The following is a 25,275-nucleotide window of genomic DNA, read 5'->3' as shown; positions in this document are numbered from 1 at the left end:
CTTCCATCCTGGTTGGTAGAGATCATGGTAGAGCCCGCCCACTGAGACACAGCTTTATTCGCAAGCAAAACTTTTCAACTGGCAAGCAAAATTTTTCAACTTGCAAGCAAAAGATTTAGACCCGGAAAAAAAAGACAGCAGAAAAGAGAGCAAAATTTGCGCGTTTGTGATGAAAAATGTTCGAAATGCACAAAGAAAAATAAAGGTTTTCAAAGATTTACATGCACTGCAAATAATTATGTTATCAACTTTATTTTTGAGCCTTAAGAAGACTTTTTTTGCAATCTTTTTTTTTTAATTACAAAATAATTCGTTTTACTCTCAAAAACGAACAAAAACTCTCAAATCCCAGTATGTTTGATTGAATAAAAAAAGACACAAAGGAATCTCCATACATTTCAGGAGTTGCCATAATTAAAATTTAAAATCAGATTATGAGCATTGCTCACTTACATTCACTGAAATATTGAAATGTTAGCGATACTGATTCAAAACATGAGCGCCAGTGATTGAATGTCAAAGCGCGGTTTGAACGCCCCGCCCCCTAGCCGAACTGGAAGTTTTGAAAATATTCAAAAATCTAATTTCTCGTTCTCTTTTTTTAATGGAATATTGCAGTATTTATTATAAATTATTCATCTATTCCAATTTTTATAAAATAATAATAATAATAATAATAATAATAATAATGTGCCCTGATATTAACCAAAATAACTTCCCATCTCACCTGCAGTGACATCTCTTATGTTCTCTGATGACGCGTTTACTGGGATAACCTGTCACTCACATGAGATCACAGCAATAGCAAACCACAACAATCCAATCAAGTCCTACCCTACATTTTTATGTTCAAGAAGCCAACTTCCATTTCATGCTAACTTTAAAAAAAAGTCATAGCCTAAATATGCAAAAAATATATTCAACCTTTTTTTGCATTATAATTTTACAAAATTACATTTTGATTTTAAAGGGTGCAAAATAAAAAATATTCTGTTCACAAGAAATATTTACCTAGACTTTTTTTTCGTTTCACATATTTCTCATGTATGAGACTTTATCTCTATTTATTTATTTAGTTTTATTAATATATTTTTGTTGTAAAAAAAATTATAAAATAAAATAATATTTGTTTATTGTTTGTGTGTAAGGAAGTCAGCCCAACTTTTTAGGTTTCCACGATCCATGGATGTATTTCATCAAACATTTGCAGGGTGAAAGTTGTCACCTAGCACCCTGGGATGCTGTTCATACTGCACACAAACATGGCGGAACCCATGGAGCTGCAACTGCTCTGCTGGGGAGGCGACTGGGATCTGCCGTCAGTACACACAGACTCCCTCGTCGTGCTGGTAACTACACGGGTTGTGTTTACGCTTGTTTTAAATACATATTCACAATGCAATATTTAATCAAGAATGCCGATGCCTTTTTTTAGAGAAACCTGTCCTAGGGTCCGGATAGCTTTATCCAGCACTGTCAAGTCACTTTGATAAATGAAATTGGCGCTAAATTAATACGCCAGTTCAGTTGTAAACTGATGCATCCGTTTGCTGTCATGCAGAAAGAATCTCGACTGAATTGCATTGCACTGGTTTGAGTGGTTGATGATAGTAAGCTAATATGTGTCGCACAGCTCCGGTTTTTATTTCTTGAAGGTCAGAGGAATAATGCTGATAGGATCTGAAGGGTATGGGATCTTTTTACTCGCTTTTCACTTAGAATAGAGATTATACAGTGCTTGTGTTTTGTGCTGGAGTAGGCCTACAGCTTTTCTTGTTTGTTTTTGCAGATGCTTAAATCCTGCGTTCTGATAACACTTTGCAAAAATGCATAATAAAAGTCCTAGTTCCACTATATAGCGCTAACGATGATTATCAATATTTAACCGTAAGTCAGTCATCTGTTCATCTGACATGTTTTTAATGTTCTTTTATAGGCTTATGCAAAGTTTGCTGGCGCAAATATTGCTGTAAAGTCTGTTGACTGGACGTGGAGGACTATTACAGGTCAGATAAAGGATTTTTTTGTAGTCATGGTGTGAGAGCATGTTTAATGTAGGGAAAGTCTGGAATGTAGCCACGCGCATCCATAGTTTTCCAAATGTAATCTTGTGAATGCCAAACATGGCTGAAGTGCGTAAAGGGGTGAGCAGCTTTTTCTAATGGTAAGCTGCAGCTGTCACATTTCTCTTTCCACAGCATCTGTGCCACAACTACATTATGAGGGATCCACAGTCAGAGAACCAACACAAATTCTAAACTTCCTACGAAAACAGGTAGAAATTAATATCTGTTTACAGATTTGCTTCTTTTTGTGTAACATAAGCGGGGATATTTTACAGTTTGTCAGTCATTGTCTCAGAAGAACTCTGATGAATCCAGGACCCTGACACGAAATTTATTTTGACAAGCTGACTGTACTTTATTACACAGCTTTACCTAATACATTCATACATACATGAACATAAAATATTTATTTCAAAGTATTTATATGTGATTAGCTACAGTTTATTGTCTATATTTGGGCATTCAAAAATATTTGACCACAGAATTTCACAACACAGAGAGACAACTTTTTTTTGTAAAGATATATTGGAATATACATGCAAGTGTAAATTATAAAAAGTATCAGCATATCCCCCCTCCCCCCACCCAGATAACAATTAACAAAAACAGGAAAACAAATAATGCATGGTATATTTGTGACACCATTCAAAATCTTTTAATAAAGGTATACAACAGTAAATTATAATTATAATGAAGGTCAACAGTAAAAAATAAATAATAAATAAAGAGAAAAATAAAAATTTCTCGTAATCCACACAGAGTTTCAATGCCGACTATGAGTTGACAGCTAAGCAAGGGGCAGATACAATGGCTTACATCGCACTCTTGGAGGAAAAGCTGCTGCCAGCACTGGTATTATATCTGCAATTCACATACTGATTTAAAATTCCTTATCCTCATAATGATAATTGTATGAATTAAGTGTTGATTTGTGTTTTTAATTTGTAGCTGCACACATTCTGGGTGGACGCAGAGAACTATGCTAACCTGACCCGGCCCTGGTTTACGTCACATTCCCCGTTCCCCCTCAACTTCTTTGTACCGGGTCGACAGGCCAGTTTGGCTTTGTCTCGCATCTTACTGACCAAAGCAGAGTCGCCATTGCTGAACATCACAGAGGTGGAGGGAAAGGTATGGGAAAACAGTAATGGAAATGTCTGTGGTTGCGTTGTGAGATGGAAAACAGTTTCTCTCTCAGCCCTCATGAGTAAATCTGTGGATTGTAGAAACCAGAGGAAATCATGAAATATGTCACGCAATGAATGTGCTATTGTAGTTATTCCATCCCTCATAATAATGAATATAAAAATTGTATGGTTAGTAATAGATTTTCTTTTAGATCTACAGTGAAGCCAAAGAGTGCCTGAATTTGCTCTCCCACAGACTTGGGAACTTCCGCTTCTTCTTTGGAGACACGTGAGTTTTTCATTTCTTTTATCCTATAATATTTATCAGCTCTTTAAAGGGATAGTTCACCCAAAAATGAAAATTGTCATCATTTACTCGCCTTTCTTTCTTACTGTATGACTTTCATGGAACATAAAAGAAGATATTTTGAGAAATGTCTTAAGGCCCTGATTTACTCACAGCTAAGTTCTTTTTCAATCTTCGCTTGGAGGTAAAAAAAAGAAGTTCAAAATACCTGAGCAGCGTTGTACTGTTAGTGAACATCCCGACGCTGCTTAGAGCGGCGTTTAGATGAATATGTTAATATGTGCTCCATGCCTTTCTCTTTATAACAAAATAAACACATAACAAAAATCACAGTGGTCAGAAGACTGCTGTTAAGAAAGCATCCGATTATAGCGATGTAGATATGTTTGCACGTGCTCTGCAATTTGGTCAGTAATGTCCCGTTTATTTATATAGCACTTTATACAATAGATTGCTATAAAGCAAGCAGCTTTGCAGTATTAAAGGCGTCCTGTTATGCCTTTTACGGAGTCTTGATTTTGTTTTGGGGGTGTACTAGAATATGCTTTCATGCTTGATTGTTAAAAAAACACACATTATTTTTCACACATTTTACATTATTACAGCACCTCTCTCCCCAGTCTGGCACGAACACGTAGTTTATTTCCCGTTTCGATTAAGCCCCTCCTTCTGAAATATGAAATGTGCTTTGATTGGTTAGCTGGCCCAATGTGTTGTGATTGGGTCACTGTGATTTTGCCAAGTAAGACATGTTCCTGGATCAACATATTTTCCAAAATTTAGTCCTTCCCCTAAACCTAACCCTACCCATATCTTTTCCCTAAAATCAGAGGGAAGTGATAGGTGAATAACACTGATGTTGAAGCACCTCACCCTGGTTCTAAGCCTAAACTTGACATAAACTGTAAACTTGTCCCTCAAATCTGATTGGTTGATTGGAAAGTTGTTCCAGGATCAACAAAGATGTTGATCCAGGAACATTTGGTACTTGGTGAAATCACGTTCACCTTGTGATTGACGTGTTCGGGAAATGTCACGCCCCTTCGTAACCGCAAACTCTAATCAGATGTAAATATTAATGATGGCGTCATTTTCAAACCAATTCAAGCTTGATTCAGACAAACAAAACCATGATTCAATTTCCTAAGGGGCAGTGAACAGTCTTACAAAAGCAAGAGCTTACAAAAGCTAAAGTAAACACAATATAAACACTAATGTTGGCTATCAGGCGAGTGGAGCCAAACCGCTTTGCCCTTTGTTTACATTGAGGCAACAACATTAAACTTAAATTGGAACTGTTAATAGAAAACGCAACTATAAATAATAAGACATACTTATAAGTTGTGATCCACAAGCAACAGATTGTCCTGACAAAGTGTAAACTGATCTGTTTCAGGAGAAGCTTTTGTGCGTAGCCTGCATTATACTCTCTTAATTTCTGGAAGCTGTCCTCCGTAAAATGTGCAGCACACAGACAAATGTTGGGGTTATAATGTTCAGGAACAGTGTTTAAAATAAATTTTAACCACTCTTAAGTTCGTCAGCCTTAGGAAGGTCAAACTAATGAGTTTTGGAAACAGGATGGAAAAAACAGGATCTCTTTGACATGGCGACAACACTGTCTTCTCTAATGCAGCTCAACCAGGCCTTGTCCCCTTTTTTTGCGTATTCCGTGGGCTGAGATTATTTATATGAGGAACATTGTGACTTCATAAGATCCGGAAAAAACGCGTTTAGTCAAAACGAGTTGTTCGTTGTAGTTTTTGGAAAGTGGATTCTGTTAAATAAAATATCTCCCTTTGGAGTGGACTTTGAGCTTTTTTTTATGCTCAAACAGCAACATTACACACTAACTAAAGTTGAAAAAGTGAAATAGCATAATAAGACCCCTTTAAACATGAAAAACAGGGTTAGTTTTTTAATTTCTACTATAAAGCAGCTCTCAAGTGTATTCATATTTTAACTTTCTTCTATTCCACTCAAAGTATATTGGGGCCTTTAGTGTTATGGTGTTGGAAGTCAATGACCTACAAAACAATTATTTTAAATTGTAATAATATTTCACAATATAACTGTTTTTACTGTATTTTTGATTTTGAAAACATAAAAATCCTACTGACCCCAAACCTTTGTACAGTGGTGTATAACTTAGTTAAATGTAATCATCTTTGCGTGTCAGCCTGAAGTTCACCATGTTTTCTATTTTGCTAGGCCTACAAGCCTGGACGCCTTTGTATTTGGCCACATTGCCCCTCTTATTAAAGCCCCTCTGCCCAGTGGGCAGCTTCAGAAGCACCTGAACCAACTTGATAACCTCTGCCAGTTCTGCAACACCATCCTTAAAAACTACTTTACCGATGCCACCACTGAGAAGAGAATGGACTGTAAGTAGTCACAGCCCCTATAGTACTATATTAATAACACAAAGTAACTAACACAAGTAAATAAACTAGTAAATAACACAAGTATTGGTCCTGCTCTGCTCTCTTCTTTTTATTTGTTTATCTCAACTTCCATTTGTTTGCTGTTGAATCAAATAGAATTAAATCATTTAACCAGACATTCATGATTCATCACCTGTCCATTGCTTTCAACCCGAGACATTTGGCTCAAAGCAGATGCTGAAAGACAGTTTAATAACAGCATGGTCACTTATTTTAAGTGATTTGCTATGTCTCTTTGGCTGCACTCTTGATTCTACTAATCTTTCTTCCATATGCGTAAAAACATCTGCTTTTCTCCAGAATCAGTGTCCTTTCGTCTTTTCTTTTCTTTATCTCTGCCCTCTCGCTAGGTTCACCAACGGCTACCCATGATCCTGTCGATGCAAACCTCCAGAAACTGACACAGCTTGTTAACAAAGAGTCCAACCTTATTGAAAAGGTCTTGGCTAGATCTGCTCATTCACTTCTGAATTTAATGTCATTAGAAATTACAGTACATGGTCAAGAGTATGCGGATGCCCAAACAGTTTTTCCACTATGTATTGAAACATACATGTTGGTATTTTCTCCTATTTGGAATTTTATATACAAGAGCATAAGTGATGTCAGACAAATATTGAGTGATGTGGTCTGGCTCACAGTTTATGTCCCAGTTCATCCTAAAGTGTTCAATGGGGTTCAGGGCTAGTCCAGGCCAGTCAAAGGCGTCCAACTAGAACCGTTTATTCACTTGCTCTTTACACAGGGGCATTTCATGCTGAAACAGAAAAGTCATTCAGCATTCTGCTGAAAATGTTTGTCATAAGATATAAAATGTGTATGATGTGTAAAAACATATTCACAATTATGACAGGAAAAGACTGTAATAGATCTAATTGGAAATTGCATGTAAATGCACAGTAAAATAGTTTAATATTTCTTATATTGTCTTATAATTTACATTGAAAAAACATAAATTGGCATTCCCAGAATTCTCTGTGACAGCTCACATGATGATTTTTCATTGAAATAACTATTTCTAGTTTCTAGATTAATTATAACTAGTTTCTTTTTAGTTTTTTCTTATCAGTTATTTATATATCATTAGGGTTTTGTTACATCTTATGACCCCATGATTGTGTTTTGTATTTGTATTTGAGCTTGTAGAAAAGTTACCTGTGATGAACATTGATTCATCATATGTCTTTCTCTTTACCACTTTATAAATAAAGGTTTAAAAAAACAAACAGATTTTAGTAATTTGGTATATTAAAGGGATAGTTCAATTCTGTCATCATTTACTAATCCTCAAGATGTTCCAAACCAGTATGAATTTCTTTCTTCTGCTGAACACAAAAGAAGATATGTTGAAGAATATGGTTAACCAAATAGTTGATGGGCCCCATTGACTTCCATAGTATTCTTCAAAATATCTTCTTTGGAGCAGGTTTGGAAACACTTCAGGGTGAGTAAATGATGACAGAATTTTCATTTTGGGGTGAACTAACATTGTTTTAGCTAAGGAAATATAATTTTTGTCTTTGTTTAGTCTGTAAAACATCTCCGGTTACGCATTTATGGTTCCCTGAGAAGGGGAACGAGACACTGCGTCCTCTAGGACACTATAGGGAATGACGTGACCGGTATCTGAAGCATGTGTTTAAACGCGACAATGTCATATGCCGACGACAATCCATGACGTCAACCATCTATGCAACCGTGTACATAAAAGGTCACCTGTATTAGACAACACCAAATGTTTGTCTGAAGGAGACATAGACAGGCAGGCCTGATGCATGGCAATGAGACGCAGTGTCTCGTTCCCCTTCTCAGGGAACCATGGTTACATGCGTAACCTGAGACATTCCCTTTCGAATGGGAACTCACACTGCATCCTCTAGGACACTATGGGGAACAAATGCCCAAATGCTGAGGGAATGACTGCCTAATTGGCTGTGACAAGCACAAACAAGGTCTCAACGGACTTGGATGTCAGAGTCAGATTCCCGTACTCAGGTCTGCCACAGAACTGTCAGTGACACTATTCCCTACGGCCACCACCCAAGGTCTATATAAGGTTTATATTCAAGGTCACACCGTTAGTGACATCACGGACTGTCGTCGGCTAATGACACTGTCGCGTTTAAACGCGTGCTTCAGACACACGATCACACTGGAGGCGTTCCCCATAGTGTCCTATAGAGGACGCAGTGCGAGTTCCCATTTGAATGGGAACTTAAAATGTTAATACCGTATTTTTACAGTAAAGTTCTGCCAAACACAGCTAATGTTTGTTTACCGTAAATTTCACCGTTTTTTTTTGTTTTGTTTTGTTTTTAGTGTATGGCTGTATTCGTAATTTGATTAACCTGCTAGTAATGCTGCTGAGATACAAACAAGAGGGTGTCCGCATACTTTTGGTCATGTAAATGAATCTCATAACCTATAAACATCTTCTTACACATCTTTTGGAATTGACACTTGTCCTGTGAGTCTTATCTTTATATGTCTTTGTCACAGATGGATGACAATCTTCGCAGCAGCCCGCAGCACAGACCGCACAGACATGAGGTCAAACCCTCGGCCATGGCCAGCGAGAGGAGCTCAACCTGAAAACCCTTTCTAAGCACTGACTTTACCATAATTTATTTTTTTCCCATGGAAATTGAAATAATTTCCAAATCATATTTAAAATCTAACACACTGATGGGGTCACAATAAATGAATGCTAGTTTTTCATAATGAAGTTGCTGAAATGTTGGTTAACTTGGTTTGAGTGTCGGATTTTGTAATACAACACCATAAAGGGCTTGTTAAATGGGCAGTCGTCATCTAATGTATATAAGAATCATTAGCACATGTGGCAACTACATACATTCTAAAAAGGGAAATGCTGACAATTGATATCTTGCGAGTTGCGATACAAATTTTAATGTTTAAAGGAGATGTAGCTTTTATTTCACTTGCATTGCTCTTGCTCCTGGCTGTCTCTTCAAATAATAATTGTATAGGGAACTTTGAATGCACAAGCTTGCTTTCTAAATGCAAAGGCTTTATGTATAAGTTTTATGGTGTTTTATTTTTTCAATCCTGCCCAAACACAATTACAGGTATATTATAAGCTTTATGGTTTATTTCATCATAGTGTTGTTTAAAATCAAATTAGGATTTAAAATGTTTACATCTTAAAGGTTCACAACAGTTACTTTAGTGCATATGACAGGTGAAATATAATGCATGTATTGGCATTGTGCCTCATCACAGCATAACTTTCTCTTATTTGAACTGATCTTTCCATTTCTCTCATTTGATTATGTAACCTTCACATTCTTGACTTTTGATGCAAAGGGATCTTGAAATCTGATTGTGTGTACTGTGTATACATTTATTGTTCTTCAAATTCCTCGGGAGGTTTTGTACATGCAAGAAATGCCTTAAAAGTCCAGTGCTGCGTCATGCCATCTCACGTGACTTTATTTTTGATGTAATCATTATTCATTGTCTGTCAAGAAATTGTATATTTCGAAATATATTAATGTACAGCAATGTTCAAATATATGTATATATAAGTGCAAGAAAGTAAAATTCTTTGAAATAGACAAGTTAACATGTTTATCTTATTATGCTGATACATTTAGTTGTTTACACCAAATGTAAAACCCTCAACATTTTTTATTTGTATAGTGGAAAGTACATCCTGACGTAACTTAGGAACTCATTTATGCTCTTCGAATGAACAATACTGACATATTGCGCAACTTTCCGTTCATTCATCATTTAAATAGAGAGACAGCCGTAGGGCTGCTGTTTGGATGTCACATGGAAGCTATTACAACTCACCACTCCCCAAATATTCACATTCCCTCAACAAAATGGAAAGGTCAGGAGATTTGCTGTCCCTTTTCCCCTCAGTCTTTACCAAATTAAAGAAATTTCTATTTCTATCATCTATGACATGCAGCTGAAGATGAGGGGTTAATAATATAACGCAGACAAAAATAAATAAATATATATATATATATGGGGTCAGTATGATTTTTTTTATACTTTTATTTATACATCTTTACAATCAAATAAATGCTGTTCTTTAGAATTTTATTTTCATCCAAAAAATCCTGGAAAAAAACATCACACTTTCCCAATAAAATTACCAGCACAACTGTTTTCAACACTGATACTAATAAGAAATGTTTCTTGAGCAGCAAATCAGCATTTTAGAATGATTTCTGAAGGATCATGTGACATTGAAGACTGGAGTAATGACTGCTTTGCCATTTGAATATATTAAAATAGAAAACGGTTATTTTAAATTGTAATAATATTTCACAATATTATGGATTTTGCTGTAATTTTGATCAAATAAGTTCAACATGAGACATTTCAAAAACATTAAAAAATAAAATTCTTACAGATACCAAACTTTTGAACGATATACAGTATATATAATTCATATATAATCTTATTTAATCTATGAGCTTAATTCTTTGTTTATTAAAACATTTCTAATGGTTAAACTTTTAAATCAATCCAGTCATTCTCAGAAATACAAATAAATACACAAGTAGACTAATTTATACCACTACTAACTTATTCAACAACACTGAAATTGAAAAATTTGAAAGAATAATTTACAAAACAAAGTGCAATAAATCCCTACAGTATGCAGCCATTAAAGATAAGAAATATGGTTAAAATTTATTTTCTCTTATGCAAGTGTTGATTTTGACTTGATAGCGGAGCTTTCAGAGTGAAAAATTACAATAAATAAATTAAAAAATACACCCATGATACTCAAATTATCCATTGTAAGTGAAAACTAAAATCAGTCTATTCACTTTACTGCACTTTTACCTTTGGTTAGTTTTGAGTAAGTAAGATCCAGCAACAATTTTAAATAGAAAAGGGAAATAACCTTTTTCCTACCAAATCATGAAAATAAACTAAGCCACAGAAATATATGAGGGAGAATTCAGCTATGAAAGTCTATTATTAGCTTTGCCAAAATCTGTTTCTCTGTAGCTTCCAAAAATAAATACACTGACACTGAATATAAATGTCTGCACATCAAGTGATCCAGGGGTGCATCATATATGACAAGCAACAAAACTGGTCGCATGCACTTTCTGTTTAATATATACAAAAACAACGCAACAGCTCCACAAAACTAGTTTCTGGAGGGATTTAAAAGCACAGCTTCAAAAACAGTCCTTCCTTTCACAAAACGTAACATTTCTCATAATCTCTTCAGTCACACCATATCAATAAACTGAGCAACTTTTCACGTGACAGCACAATATGGTTTCATTTCCTATTTAGAAAGATTCACTTGATTAATTTACTGTCGCACAACCAAACCCAGAGCACTGAGTCATGTAAACTAGCAGTGCTTAACAAACTCCGGCACCTCCATGGTCATTTTCAGCTCTAGCTTCCCCGGCTGCTCAAGGACAAACACAGGGTGGCAGGGCTCTGTGAAAGTGTGCTGAAAAGTGCCCAAGAGCTGCCCGTTCTGAGCATTGAAGAAGAAGAGCCGACCCTGGCTGTAGTCCAGCAGAGTGCCGATCCGCGCAGGCATGTCCACAACAAAGATGTCAGACTCCACACGGTCATGAAGTAGTTCAAATCTGCAGCTGGAGAGAACACGGGTTAATACAACACATTCAATATATCAAATAATAAACTTTCTATTCAAAGAATCCTGAAAGAAAAAAAATAATTGTTGCATCATGGATCAAATCAGCATACAGTATTAGAATGATTTCTGAAGGATCATATGACAGTGAAGACTGGAGTAATGATGCTGAAAATTCAGTTTTGCCATCACAGAAATAAATGACAGTAACACAACACAACATTACAGTTTTACTGTATTTTTGATCAAATAAATGCAGCCTTGAGAGACTTCTTTCAAAAACATAAAAAATCTATTTTGAATGGTAGTGGATATGCAATGTGAACATTGATTCCATAAATACCCTTTTCAGATTTCTTTTTTCTTTTTTTTTCATCCATTTATTCTAGAACCGAAATGGCTGCAGTCTTTATCTCAGATGTACAGGTACGTCACTTTTCTAAGTGTAAACCTTTGGGGAAAATGACTTATTTTACCTTTAAAGTTCAACACTTTACAGTGTTGTCAATAAAAAAAAAAATCTGATTTGATTGAAAAGCATCTATTGTGCTCACATTTTGTGCAGATGTACTCCCAATGGCTGGGATTTGACAGGACCCTCTAACATCATACACAATATACAGTACCTTCATAGTAGTGGACCTGGGATTTTTAGAAGTAGGCCTACACAAGACTTCAAATACGTATTTAATGGAAAACTGAGACAACTTTTTTAATGAGAGAACAGATTTAATTGAATTATTTGAAGGCTCAAGTTAATTTACCTCCCTGATTGCCAAAAAGCCTTAATTACAGTGTTTCCACAGTTTGGAATGCAGCTCCAAATGTCCTACCAGCTTATATAAGATACTTAAGTTATTTAAATATTTAATAAACCAGTTTATTTAAACTGAAAATTATTTTCTAAAAAGAAAACAAAAAAATTCTGCTGGAAAGACTTTTAAATGTTACTGTTCAAAATGACCTTTGTATCTAATCCTTTTTGGAATAATGGAACACATGAACAAATACATGCAACTACATCACATGAATGGTATACCTTATAGATGTAGGTACACAGTGCAGACACCAGGAGGCCCTGTTCTCCCCCAGTGTGCTGGTTAGTGATACAGTTTGATATGCGACACCGATGCGGTAGGCTTTGCACCTCGACACCTCTGTCTCCCAGTAGTAATATCCAAGAGAAGGCAAAAGCTCACCCATAACAGCTGGACATCTAGGAACAAGTGCCAAAAAAAAGAGAACATGCATTTGCTGCAACTTAAAACATTTGTGAAACAGTATGTGGTGGATCACAAATCTGAAACCAAAACATGAACAGCATATGTTGTGCAATTTGACAATAAATGGTTGTTTTTTCTGCATAAAACTATGTATCTACAGTGGTAGATTTGTAATGGTGATAAATTGCACTGAGGTACTTACTCTATGATTGAGGACATTTTACTGTAGGTGTCTTGGGGGTATTCTACCGAGTTCCTGTCCTCTGAAACCTCCAGCACCGAGTTGGCCGTTTCACTGAGGAAGCGGAACCTTGTACCTTAACAAATAACAACATTCACTAGTCACCAAAAAAAAAAACACAAATAAAATGTAAGAATTTTGTTACAATTGTGATGCTGTCCAACTAACTAAAGGTGTTTGTCTAAAGGTGTTTGCGAATCCATTTGACCAACTTTAAAAATCGGGAAATCTTTCACCCTCACACAAAATTTGCATGGATTCCTATTGCAATGACTGGATTTCGCCCATGAAAACTCGCGACTTAAGATGATGAAGATGATGTAATAGCGGTGAATCTGACCTCTGGTTGAGATAAGGGCCGCCTCGCTCTGCTCACTGGCTCCTCCGGCATTCACTGATTTGATGTAGAAGAGGTAATTTTCATTGGGCTGAAGGAGGACCCTCTGCTCATAGCCTTTTATCCCTGATATGGATCTGTGTATGGAGAGACTGTTTTCAATAAGTGCAGTTTACCCTCTGTAATGCTCTGATGTGCACCCTTGAGGAATCATGGGAAACTGTGTTCAATGGATTCAGTGTACAAGCTCTTAGTGAAATATGATACATTAAACATTAACATTAAATGCTACTGATGGCAATTAATGAGTATATTGGTCCCACTTTATATTAAGTGGCGTTAAGTACTATGTACTTACATCAAAAAATAAGTACAATGTACTTATTGTGTTCATGCTGTATTGTAAAACACTTTTGCTGCTATTGAGGTGTGATACGGGTAAGGTTAGGGACAGGTGTGGTGGATTGGGTAGGTCTAAGGTGTAAGGGAAGGGTCAACTGTGTAATTACAAATGTAATTACATAAATTAATTACAGCTGTAATTACATGCAGGAATTTTTAAAATGTAAGTACAATGTAAAAACATGTAGTTACATAATAAGTACATTGTATCAACTTATTAATTTCAATGTAAGTACATAGTACTTAAAGCCACTTAATATAAAGTGGGACCAGTATATTTAATACCATAGAGAAGACGTTTGGTGTAAAAAAATGTAAAATATACATTTCACCAATAAAGTCAGAATAAACTGGAAATTGTGACCAATTTTTCTTCACTAATGTGACGAAATAGCTGAAAGAAATGGCTGCTCGTTAATTTTTTTTGATTAAAGAGGTCCTATTAAGCTTTTTTACATTTCCAACTTTATTTACTCTGTTTATTGCTGTTTGAGCATAAAAACAGTCTGCAAAGTTACAAAGCACAAAGTCCACTCCAAAGGGAGTTATTTTCTACATCAGTAAGCACTGTTTCTGAACTCTCTGAAAAGCCTCGATTGTTGTCTTGAGTTTTCTTCCAAAAACATACACATCACAGTATCCCTCTTTTAAATAATTCCCGCCCAAAGCATATGCAAAAAAAGTGGGCGAGGCCTGTTGAAACTCATGGACTGAATCCGAATTCGCCCATATACCCTCAAATAGGGCGTTATTTGAGGGGACAGTCATTTGTAGTGGTGTCCGAAAGCATAGTGAACGTTATTGAGTGCACTTATTCAATCCCACATTGCACCGCAATAACGAGCGTACAAACCGATGTTCGCTCAACGGCTGTCCGAATTCGCTCCCTCCTTTTCATTCACTCCTTCAAGTGAACAGTATTAGTGGGCTAATGTAGGTAATAGTGAATGAGGGTTTAGGGGGCGATTTCGGATTTAGACATGGTTATGGTAAAGGGTGTAAAAAATTTCCAAAACCTGCTCAAAGTGGTTGACCAATCACAACACACTGGTCCAGCCGACCAATCAGAGCACATTGCGCTTTTTGGAAGGTGGGATAATATAATATAATATAATATATATATATATTTTTTATCATTTCATTGGAACTTTAAAATAAAAAAAAAGTTACCATAACACTAATTAACAAAACATGAAAAAAAGATGGTTTTCTCTTGACCCCTAGTGCTGTTTCTGCTTGTACAGAGGGCTGGTTAACTGTACCTGAGTCCCTCTCTCTCGCATGCATACTGGCGGCAATACTCCAGTGTGAAGCAGTCTACAGCACTGGGCTGAACGGAGCTCCAACGCAGCGTGGCCGTGTCCCACAGCACTGTGCACTGTTCTGTCTGGATCACCGGGACGGAGGGGGCTAGAGAGAACACGGTGAACTGAGTTACTTTTCAGACACTGACTAACAGATAATCCCAAGTTTATTTAGCTAAATGTGAATATGTGAACCATATTTAATCTGGATTGAAAACACATACACTGTGGAATTCGCGTTCCATGTCAGTGATCTTGTAAAGAGGCTCTACATGGTCATCTCATTATGTATTGATACAGTATATTATGACACACAGCATGATCTCTTGCTCTCACAAACATCATGCGAGTCAGAGGGGATTTGCACAGAGAGTAACTAACCGGTTCTGAAGGGCAGTCTCTCACTCGGCATGCTGCAGCCTGTGTAGTTCACCGCCATCACCCACACTTTATAACACTTATCCGGTTCCAGCTCTTCTAGATTACAGTAGCTCTCCTTCACAGTCACCCTGTACTCCTCTGAGATAGCTGCAGATTCAATTACATTTAACACACTTTAACTGAAGCATGTGGCTCATCTGAGCATCCCTTTGACATACTTTTACTAATAAGTGTTTGTAGTACTGTCAGATTGAAAAAAAAATTGTGTGAATGTTAAAGGGATAGTTTGTGCTTAAAACTATATTTCGAACAATGTTTCAACTGATTTTATCTATAAAATGAAAGTCAGTGCAGTCCAAAACAACACTGGACCCATTGACTTTTTCTAAATATCTTCTTTTATGTTCCACAGAAGAAAGTAAGTAATATAGATTTGGCGACATGATGGTGAGTAAATGATTTTAACAGTTTAAGCATTTAACCAACAATTGCAAGGATGTTTTATATTGATAATAGTAACATAGTAATAGTAACTGACAAAGTAAAAATATTAAGAATATATGCCATTCTATAATATATACAGTGCTGGGTAGATTACTTACAAACTGTAATCCATTGCTGAATACAAATTGCATGATGAAAACTGCAGTTAGTAACATAATCTATTACATTACACATTTTAGGTAATATAATCTAATTACTTTCTGACTACTTTTGAGCTAACTCATTTATCACATTGATTTGAATATAATAATATTGTAGCATATTGATATAATAATGCTAGCAACAATAATGTTAGCAACAATGTGAAGTGCACTAAAAATACGTCAGGTTTTCATATATTATTGAAAAGCTAATAATGAATTAAATATCGAAAATCTTAAATTAAAATTAAAATAAAAAATAAAACACTTACTAAAAAATATTGTACTTGTTTATGTGGCCTCTCAATTTTCCTTGTAATTATAGCTGCCTAACTAGTGGCCATTCTTGTGTGTGCAATTCCACAAAACTAGAAGACTATTCCAAAATAGAAGACTTTCCAAACATACAGTTTACAAGCAATAGGATTTTTTTTTTTAAATGAAACATTTAAAAGATAAAATTAGGAGAATAAGGAAGAATCATTTAATTCTGATTCGTAAATGTAATCAACAAAAAGTAACTGTGGTCTGATTACATGTATTTTAAAATGTAATTTAATCTAATTACAGACATTTAATTTTAGGAATCCGATTATGTAATCCAGATTACATATAATCAGTTACTACCCAGCACTGACTATATATAACATTCAAATCAAAAGTTTGGGGTCAGTAAGATTTTTTTTTTTTTTTAAGAAATGAATACTTTCATTCAGCATGGATGCATTAAATTGATTATAAGTGACAGTAAAAACATTTATGTTATTAATTTATTTTTATTTAAGATAATACTATTTTTTATATATATATTCATCACAGAATCTTGAAAATGGCTGCTGAAAATTCAACTTTGCCATCACAGGAAAAAACATTAGAGACTTCTTTTAAAAAAATCTTACCAACCCCAAACGTTTGAACTGTAGTGTATTATCTGTTTTCAGTACGGATGTTAAAACCCTGCTCTCCCCTCTAGTCTTACCTCCTTGTGGCTCTTCCATGCAGTAGACTTGGAAGCAGTCAATAATATCATCCTCATTGACTCTCCAATACACAGTGACGGAAGTGCTGGTTGCAGAATTGGCCTCTTGAGGCTGGAGATGTGGGTTTTGAGGCACTACAAAATGAGTGATAATTCAAGTCAGCAAAACGTGAAGGGTGTTTATCTGCAATGGAAATCTTAGCTGAGGCGCACCTGGAATGGCTTGTCTGTTTTTCCTCTCATTGCCTGATTTGCCCTTGGCATAGTCCTCAAAAACCAGCAGCCCTCGTGGACCAAGTTCAAGTGACATGGTGGATTCCAAAGCTGTATTCAACCTAATTAAAAAATAAATGGAATTAATAAATTACACATTTTCATGTGTAAAAACCCCATTTTGTAAATTATTTGATTTCTATTAATTTAAAGGCTACAAACACTTGATTTAAACATTGTTTTGAACACACCAAACTCAACAAGGCTATTAAAACTTCAGCTTCATCAAGCTTTTATTCGGATTAATTTAATATGCAGATCATTTTTGAAGTATTGTAATTAGCATTCGATGTTAGGAAAAACATTGGATGCAACATAAATTCAAGCCATTCAGTTACCTCATATTGATATCTTTTGATGACTGAAAAGGGGTGAAAAATAGCTTGATTAGACTAAAATATCCATTCTAGATAGTTCATCTCTCTTAACAAATCTTAGCTAAGCACTTTAAAAATGCTTCCCAAAGCAACTATGGCCTTGGACAAAATCAATACATTAATACTAATCTTAATGCGTGACCTACTTTAAGTGAGTAACTAACACACAAATGAGGAAAGCCTCACAGAGAGAAACTTGAGTGGGTCCGTCTCTTCCTCCTCCTTAGCCGTCATCTCCATAGTCTCCTTGGCCTTGTCGATATTCTCCTGGAACGACACAATCTGGTCGTACAGCTGCTCCAGTTTGGCCTTTTTCTCCTCCTCCATGGCCTGAGACATCTCATTATACTGATCCATCACCAGCTTCACCACCTCCTCATTGTGCTCCTTTATGATCTTCTCACAATCATTAAAGTTCTCCTGCGGGAACAGCACAATAAAGCTACACATTAGTTCTCAGTAACTTTTCTCACCTTAATAGCACCCCCAAGCTGACAGTGCACTAACGTAAGCACTACAAAACTCTCACTCCACATTTTTGGGAGAGCAATATTCACCTTCATGATGCTAAGTTCTGTGGGTGGTTGCCAGGACATTGCTACTCATTTTCCAGGGCAGTCACAACCATTTTGACCTGATGTGTATGATCTTTTGCTCTCTAGATGTGGCTTTTTTCCTTTTTTTTTTTCTTTTTTTTTTTGATGTAATGCTTATTCATGCAAAATTGATGCAATGCATATTTTTGAGTTAGGAACAATGCGTTTAATGTGTTAAAATTCATTTTTGGATTTTTTTTTTTTACTCAGGTGCTACAACCAAATATTTGTAAATATATATATATATATTCCTGTGAAATCTTAAGTAACCCAGAGTGTCTACAGTGCCTAACTCATTACTATTTTGTGGTTGTTTTTATTCATATTAATTTATAATTATTTCATTCTAGTGGCCAGGTATTTAGTATCTTTAGCATCCAATTTTACTTTTAAGACAGAAAAATAATCATATAAGTATACCGGTAAATGCATTAAATACTATTTACAATCTAGTTTTCAGCCATTTGTTCACTTTGACCAATTAGTTGGTTTAAATCAAGAATTTACATGGTTGTACCACCTGATGAAGATAAGTTATGTCACCTGACAACATTAATAATGACAGGGATAAAACATTTTTACATTTCAATTGCATATAAAAAAATAAAATACAAATACAAGTGTTTTAGTCATCAGTCTCTATTGAAGTAAAAGTAGTAAATTGATCAAAATCTGAATAAATCACATCATCACATTCGGAACATGGGAACTGGAATAGGCTACAGTGCAATTTATTGGTTAGATACACTGTAATCGATGTAATCGACCTGACATTTGGGGGTTTAAGATAACAAAACATAAATAATAATATTTTATAAACTACTAAAAATGAATGCAAACTAAATAGATTTTATAGTATAAAGTGATATATGTCAAGAATTTATCACATTATTTATAAGGAAATAATGCACTTGGACACAAAAATATGCATGTCATGTCATTGACCCAAATATAAGTCTATGGGATTGTCTTTATAGCCAACAGATCTAAAACAACATTCGGTACAGGATATGTTCCGTATGTGTAAATGAATGCATAATAATGAAAATACCTCCACTGTGTTGTATGCCAGTTCAAGCTCAGATACAAAGTCTTCAATATTCTCTGATCTTCCTTGTAAAACTGATATCAGTTCACTTAGCTGATTCTGAAAAAAAAATCACATAGAAAGTTACATTAGACAGACAACATGAAATATTTTGAGGTGCAGAACACAATGCAAATTACACAAAATAATTAACATTTATATTGAACGGTTGAGCACAAACTCAAAATTTTATTTTTTTCCTTTGTATTTTTCCTACTTGCAAATATCAAATCACATTGGTGCAGTCCTGGAATAAACTACATCATGGAAACAGATGTCTACTTTCAGCTCTTGCTATGAGTCAGTCGGTTCTGACTCATCTGTTATGAATGCTGTCAAAGGCCAATAAAGTAAATAATCTCTCATTGTCTCAACCTGATTTATACTCAAATATTCTTGTGAAGTCAACAAATATGGTTTTAAATTAAATGGTTTTAACAACTGATTATGTGTTTTTTGTCATTTGGTTATATTAGACACTGGATGAGTCCTTCTGTAAACACATTGGTAATCAGTGACAAGCTCTCCAAACAGGCCAGCAGTGAAAGATCAGATGTCAAGCTGATGTCAGGAAATCATGTCTTAGCACACTCTTTCAAAGCACAGGGAGCTTAACTTACCTTAACACTGTCATAGGCCTCATCCAAAGAGGCCATCTCATGGTTTTGATGCTCAGCCTCACTCAGCAGTACTGGACAACGGCAAACAAGGCAGAACGCATCCATTGGTTGAATTTCAAGTTCCTCTTGATGTTCATATTCCGCCATTTGTGCAATATCCAAATCCTCAACAAATTCAAAGCCTTTTTCCAGAGTTTGATCTGACAGTCGAACTTGTTCACAGTGCCCATCCTCAGCTAGAGCTTGTTCAGACTGTCTTGCCTCTTGTTCGGTGACCATCTCATAACCAAGTTCCTCTGCAATTTCCTGCTGCACATCTGGGTCGCAGCTCAAGGCCGACAGGTCCTCTTGAGGTGTAAAACTTCGCAATTGTGAGAAGACACCTTTATCCCTACTTAGGCTTCCTCCTCTATGTATATCTTCATACATTTTGTCACTATCCTCTGGCTCTAAAGGTGAGACTCTCATTGCTGAGGGGTCATCTTCATCAACTGGAGGATGTGAAATGGGCTCTGGTAGGTCTGTTATATCTTCAATCTGTGTTTTCTTTCCTTCCTCTAATGTTTTTGTTAATGTTAGAGGTAACAACTTATTCTCAATATCTGTCCGACTAATGGCTGATTCTTTCACTGGGATCTCTCTGGTTATTACGGTCACATCATTTATTTCACTATATTCTTCTACCTGTTTCTCCTTTGTTGGTACAACAGCTGACAGTCTTACTTTTGGTAAGTCCTCTACGTTGTCTGTTACTTTTATCTCTTCCGTGCTTTCTCGAGCAAATGCCTCCATGTCATTAGCTAACAATATACTATATTCTTGCCTTGAATTAATCATTTGATTCATCTCTGTTGTCACTCTTTTCTCAGAAGGTATCTCGTCCTGAACGGGCTCACTTGTGGTGTCAACCTTCTCATTTGCTTCCTCTGTAACATCCACCTTGATTTCCTCAACTTTTTCATGTTTTTCTGTAACCACAGGTTCTTCAATCTTTGGTATGTCAACATGTTCTTTTTGCTTTTCCAGCCTTTGCTCAAGCAATGGTGCCTCATTTATAGGCCTATCTGTACCTGTGCCCTCTTTGGCTTTCTTGTTTGTTGCTATGAATTCATTGTGTAATTCTGGATACATTTTCTCCTCGCTTGTAATCTCAGGTTTAGTCTGAAGCTCAATGTTTGCTGTATCTGTTTCACTTGGATGTGACTGCTCTGTTGAGCTCTGAATAGAAGTACATTTAGAGTCTGGCTTTATTTCAATTTCTGTTAACACATCTGTTGTACCAATATGAGCCTCAACCTCTTGCGCTGCACCAATTTTGTCAATTACTTGCTCTTGTTTTTCCTTCTTGGGAATTATACCTTCACTCACTTTATTCTCAATCACAGCAAGTATTTCTCCATTTTCATGGACTTGAGAGTCATTTTCTAAAGATTTTGCAGAAAGTTTAACTTCAGTAGCATCTGTTGTAATTGTTTCAGTCTCTTCTAAAGGCTTGACTTCTTTCTCTACTTTTGAAGGTTCTTCAGTTTTTGGAGGTTCTGTTGTACCAATATGAGCCTCAACCTCTTGCACTGCACCAATTTTGTCAATTACTTGCTCTTGTTTTTCCTTCTTGGGAATTATACCTTCACTCACTTTATTCTCAATCACAGCAAGTATTTCTCCTTTTTCATGGACTTGAGAGTCATTTTCTAAAGATTTTGCAGAAAGTTTAACTTCAGTAGCATCTGTTGTCATTGTTTCAGTCTCTTCTAAAGGCTTGACTTCTTTCTCTACTTTTGAAGGTTCTTCAGTTTTTGGAGGTTCTGTTTTATCTAACAGAGGTTCTTTGAGAATGACAACCCTCTGAGAAATTATTTCTGGTTCTTCTCTTTTTAATATTTCGGTAATGAGTTTATCGACCCCTGAGGAAAGATTTTGCTCTAAAATTTTGCCTTGTGTCTTGGTTTTATTATTCTCTACTTCGTCATTTTTAGTAATAGTAATTGTTTCCTGAATGTCAGCAATGGCATCAGCTACTTCATGACGTCTATCCACACTGCCCTCAGAAACACCAATGTTTTCAACAGCATGTGGTATATCGGACTGAATTTTCTCACAGCTCTTTGTTACAGACATTTTAAATTCATCTTTAGTTTTAATAACATCTTCATGCACTAACCCCCCAGGCACTTGAATATGAGCAGTCAGACTTATTTGTTCCTGTCCACTGCGATCTACTTCACTGGTGGTTTTGCATTCTGGCTCAAGGACTTGATCCATTTGAGGTTGTGTGTCACTGAGGTCACCTTTAGTTGTGATACTGTCCTTGATAATGACAGTGACATCACATTGCTTTTCATTTTCCCTACTATGCTTCGCAACCAGGTCGTCTGATGTGACCGTTCCTGTAATGATAATTTCCACCTTTGGTTGGATTTCTGGAGCACAGTGTCCATCTGAACAACACCCTGTGGACTCACACTGTGCTTCACCTACAATTTTATCTTGCACACATGGTTGATCGACAGTTACTTCATCATTTTCTTCTTGTGCTCTATCTAAACATCCAGTGAGTTCAAATTTACTTTGTGACCATGCTAATTTCCCCCCATCTTCCTTCTCTTTGGTCTCAGGTACATTAGCAACCACTGGTGTTTCATCCTTCAGTATGAATTTCTCCAGATATCCATCTGCATCATCAGAATCAGAGTATCTCCGTTTGAAAGACCGTTCTGAAACAACACTTTCCGTATCTGAGAAGTCGTCTTCTTTCTTCCGGTCTCCTACTGAGTCCTCATAAAGGTCTGAGTAATGGAAGGACATTGCTCGTGGTTCCTCAAGAAGGACAAGATCTATGATCTTTGGTGGTCCGGTAGGGAGGTATACAGGTGTGAGGATGCATTCCTGACTCCCAAATAAGACTGATCCACTCTCTTTAAGAGATTTAGAGCTCTCTTTTGCTGTACTTCCAACTCTGCCCTCACACTCTTGGGGAGGCTCTGCATTCAAATTATTTCCATAAAACACTTCGTCAAGATGCTCATCTGCAATTTCAACATCACTGATGAATACAAAGGAATCATCATCAACAGCTTCATCTACTTTTGGTTCCTCGAGTTTCTCTTGAGGTTCCTCCGGCTGGACAGTCACTTCTGGTTCAAGTTTTTCCATCAGTGTAGTGCCATCACTAGGTGCCTGCTCATCTAACAGTGTGAATTTTTCAAGGTAGTCCATATGAGTTTCATCCTTTTTGTGCTGTTTGTCAGCAAAGATCTGGGATGAATCCTTCAAGCTTTCATTTTGCTTTATTTCCTCAATGTCTATCTTCACAGGACAACTGTTTGTAGCTACAGGTTCATGCTTATGTTTGGATTTTATCTTTGGGGTATCATCCAAGTAGGCTAAATTCTCCACCAGTTCAGTGCTATCTTCCTCATCTACTGTAGAAAGCTTTGATGGTACAACAATATTGAGTATTTCAAAACCATCTGATATCAAACTAAAAAGATCTTGATCCTTGCTTCCAGCAGACATACTATCCTCATTGCTTTCAGACCTGATATTCGGCACTGACACCTCAATCATTGCCGGTCTTTCCTCACCTATCCGACTTTTTGGCAGTCTGGAGCTTGGCTTTTTAAACCTGTCACCCAGCTTGCCTCTGCTGCTTGTTTTTTTCCTCTTTATTCTGTCTTCATCCATTATGATCACAATATTCCCCTGTGTTCCAGAACCTTCCATGCTGTATTGTTCAGATGGAGAGCTTCCTTCTGAAGCCCATGGAGTTGAGCATCTACTGGAAGCCGTCTCCCATACTATCCCACTGTCCTCGCTCTGTACCGTCACCATAGAGAAGGATGGGTCAACCATCAGACACTGGAGTTTAGGCTTCACTGATGGATCCTGCATAACTTCCTTTAAACTAAACAAAAAGATTTAGAAACAGGTATGGTTCAACAAAGCAATGTAGTATAGAATACTGCAGTCTATGGCAGATATTGTAACCTTGTTAGTGCTTAACTAATGATGTTTGGAAGTTAAAGGGATAGTTCACCCAAATATGAAAATTCAGTCATCATTTAGGCTACTCACCCTCAAGTTGTTCTAAACCATGAAAATATATTTTGAAGATTGTCGGTAACTAAACAGTTTATGGACCTCATTGACTTCCATAGTATTTTTTTCCCCATACTATGGAAGTCAATGGGGCCCATCAACTGTTTGGTTACCCATATTCTTCAAAATATCTTCTTTTGTGTTCAGCAGAAGACAGAAATTCATACAGGTTTAGAACAACTTGAGGTTGAGTAAATGATGACAGAATAAAATTTTTGGGTAAAGCATCAGTTATGTTTGAAGTTAAAAACAATTAGTAGAAGGAAGCATGCAGGAGATAGAATATCTGCTTATTACAGACTTGAGAGTGGATTTTTTCAACACCTATCAAAAACTGAACATATATTTTTTTAATAAAAATAAATAATAAGTTTGCAAACTTTTTTTGCAAAATGTTTGCGAATATATTGTATATTTACAAAAATAAATAAACGTATTTAATACGCAAAAAGAGTATTTTTGTGTAACTTTTTGTTCAAACCTTTTGGGTGTTAATCACCCAAATTAGGTGGTGACAATGAGGGAAAGAACATTCATATAAAGACCTAGGAGAAAACATCATTAATCCCAAATTTTATAACTATAAGACGCCCGTGGCAAACTACCTTTTATGAAGTTCCTCAATCTCATCTTCGTCGTCGATTTTGATTATTCCTGGCCCCACGTCCCGCAATTCCACTATCTCTGGCTCTGCCCCCTCACATTCCCCTTTCACAGCACGATCCATTTTGATAATCGAAATATGTTGGTGTTATTTTAAAATAATAAACGGTCTTGGCTAGTACAGCTTCGTGTTGGGATCATGTCTCGTTGGGTGCAGTTCGTCTTACTCAGCGGCTGCTGTAAATAGATTACAAATATTCCTGTACTCAAGGCTGCGCACTTGGAAAACAGTCGCCGTTGTCCCTGTTCTTTGAAGCCAGAGTTAAGGATATTGTCCAATATATTTCATTTCCTTTGTCAACTTCTAAGCAGTAGCACATCGTTGGCCATGTCCAGAACAGTAAGCTTGCATGAAACTACAGTGGCGGTGTCCCCTGTAATATGACACGCAGAGAACACCGCCATGTCCATGAGGGACAGGAGTGGAGGACTCAGGCCACCGTAGTGTCAGTTTCCTTTGGCTGTGCTAATTTTACTCTCTAACCCCCCAAGCAG

At 36.4% G+C, this 25,275-nt stretch overlaps 2 protein-coding genes across 4 annotated transcripts; one reads left to right on the top strand and one right to left on the bottom strand.

Annotated features, from left to right (window-relative positions):
* The first annotated feature begins 1,235 nt into the window (after window positions 1-1,235).
* mtx3 (metaxin 3) lies at window positions 1,236-9,917 on the top strand. Of its 3 annotated transcripts, none has more exons than XR_014606214.1 (9): window positions 1,236-1,349; window positions 1,937-2,006; window positions 2,199-2,275; window positions 2,826-2,918; window positions 3,015-3,197; window positions 3,406-3,482; window positions 5,712-5,884; window positions 6,041-6,383; window positions 8,444-9,528. XR_014606214.1 is itself a non-coding variant. In XM_084114481.1 (9 exons), exons 1-9 carry the CDS (start codon window positions 1,239-1,241, stop codon window positions 8,534-8,536), a joined length of 966 nt encoding a protein of 321 aa, XP_083970607.1. In that variant the 5' UTR covers window positions 1,236-1,238; the 3' UTR covers window positions 8,537-9,917. The 3 variants fall into 3 exon arrangements, 2 of the variants coding, with proteins under 2 accessions (XP_083970607.1, XP_083970608.1); XM_084114481.1 differs by having other exon boundaries at window positions 6,295-6,383; window positions 8,444-9,917; XM_084114482.1 differs by lacking the exon at window positions 6,041-6,383 and having other exon boundaries at window positions 8,444-9,913.
* Window positions 9,918-9,948: 31 nt separating this feature from the next.
* On the bottom strand, window positions 9,949-25,223 carry cmya5 (cardiomyopathy associated 5). The gene is made up of 13 exons (XM_084114480.1): window positions 24,723-25,223; window positions 20,020-23,923; window positions 19,364-19,459; window positions 17,903-18,136; window positions 17,678-17,700; window positions 17,280-17,401; window positions 17,067-17,201; window positions 15,444-15,590; window positions 15,021-15,168; window positions 13,360-13,493; window positions 12,981-13,095; window positions 12,595-12,771; window positions 9,949-11,553 (listed from the first exon to the last, which is right to left on the bottom strand). Exons 1-13 carry the CDS (start codon window positions 24,842-24,844, stop codon window positions 11,301-11,303), a joined length of 5,610 nt encoding a protein of 1,869 aa, XP_083970606.1. The 5' UTR covers window positions 24,845-25,223; the 3' UTR covers window positions 9,949-11,300.
* Between the last annotated feature and the right edge of the window lie 52 nt (window positions 25,224-25,275).

This window comes from Abramis brama, assembly GCF_963993115.1.
Source record: "Abramis brama genome assembly, chromosome: 5".
Classification (NCBI taxonomy): domain Eukaryota; kingdom Metazoa; phylum Chordata; class Actinopteri; order Cypriniformes; family Leuciscidae; genus Abramis; species Abramis brama.
The sequence above is the reverse complement of the archived record's forward strand: the minus strand, read 5'-3'. Positions and strand labels throughout refer to the sequence as shown.

What these genes read in the sequence shown, in the direction of transcription:
- mtx3 (XM_084114481.1), top strand. Translation starts at nt 1,239, where the DNA reads ATGCTGTTCATACTGCACACAAACATGGCGGAACCCATGGAGCTGCAA. An exon ending in AAAAGCTGCTGCCAGCACTG is followed by an intron (nt 2,919 to 3,014) that starts GTATTATATCTG and finishes TTTAATTTGTAG; the next exon opens with CTGCACACATTCTGGGTGGA. An exon ending in TCACAGAGGTGGAGGGAAAG is followed by an intron (nt 3,198 to 3,405) that starts GTATGGGAAAAC and finishes ATTTTCTTTTAG; the next exon opens with ATCTACAGTGAAGCCAAAGA.
- cmya5 (XM_084114480.1), bottom strand. Translation starts at nt 24,844, where the DNA reads ATGGATCGTGCTGTGAAAGGGGAATGTGAGGGGGCAGAGCCAGAGATA. An exon ending in TCAAAAGATATCAATATGAG is followed by an intron (nt 17,402 to 17,677) that starts GTAACTGAATGG and finishes TTTTTTAATTAG; the next exon opens with GTTGAATACAGCTTTGGAAT. An exon ending in AAACAGACAAGCCATTCCAG is followed by an intron (nt 17,202 to 17,279) that starts GTGCGCCTCAGC and finishes CTCATTTTGTAG; the next exon opens with TGCCTCAAAACCCACATCTC.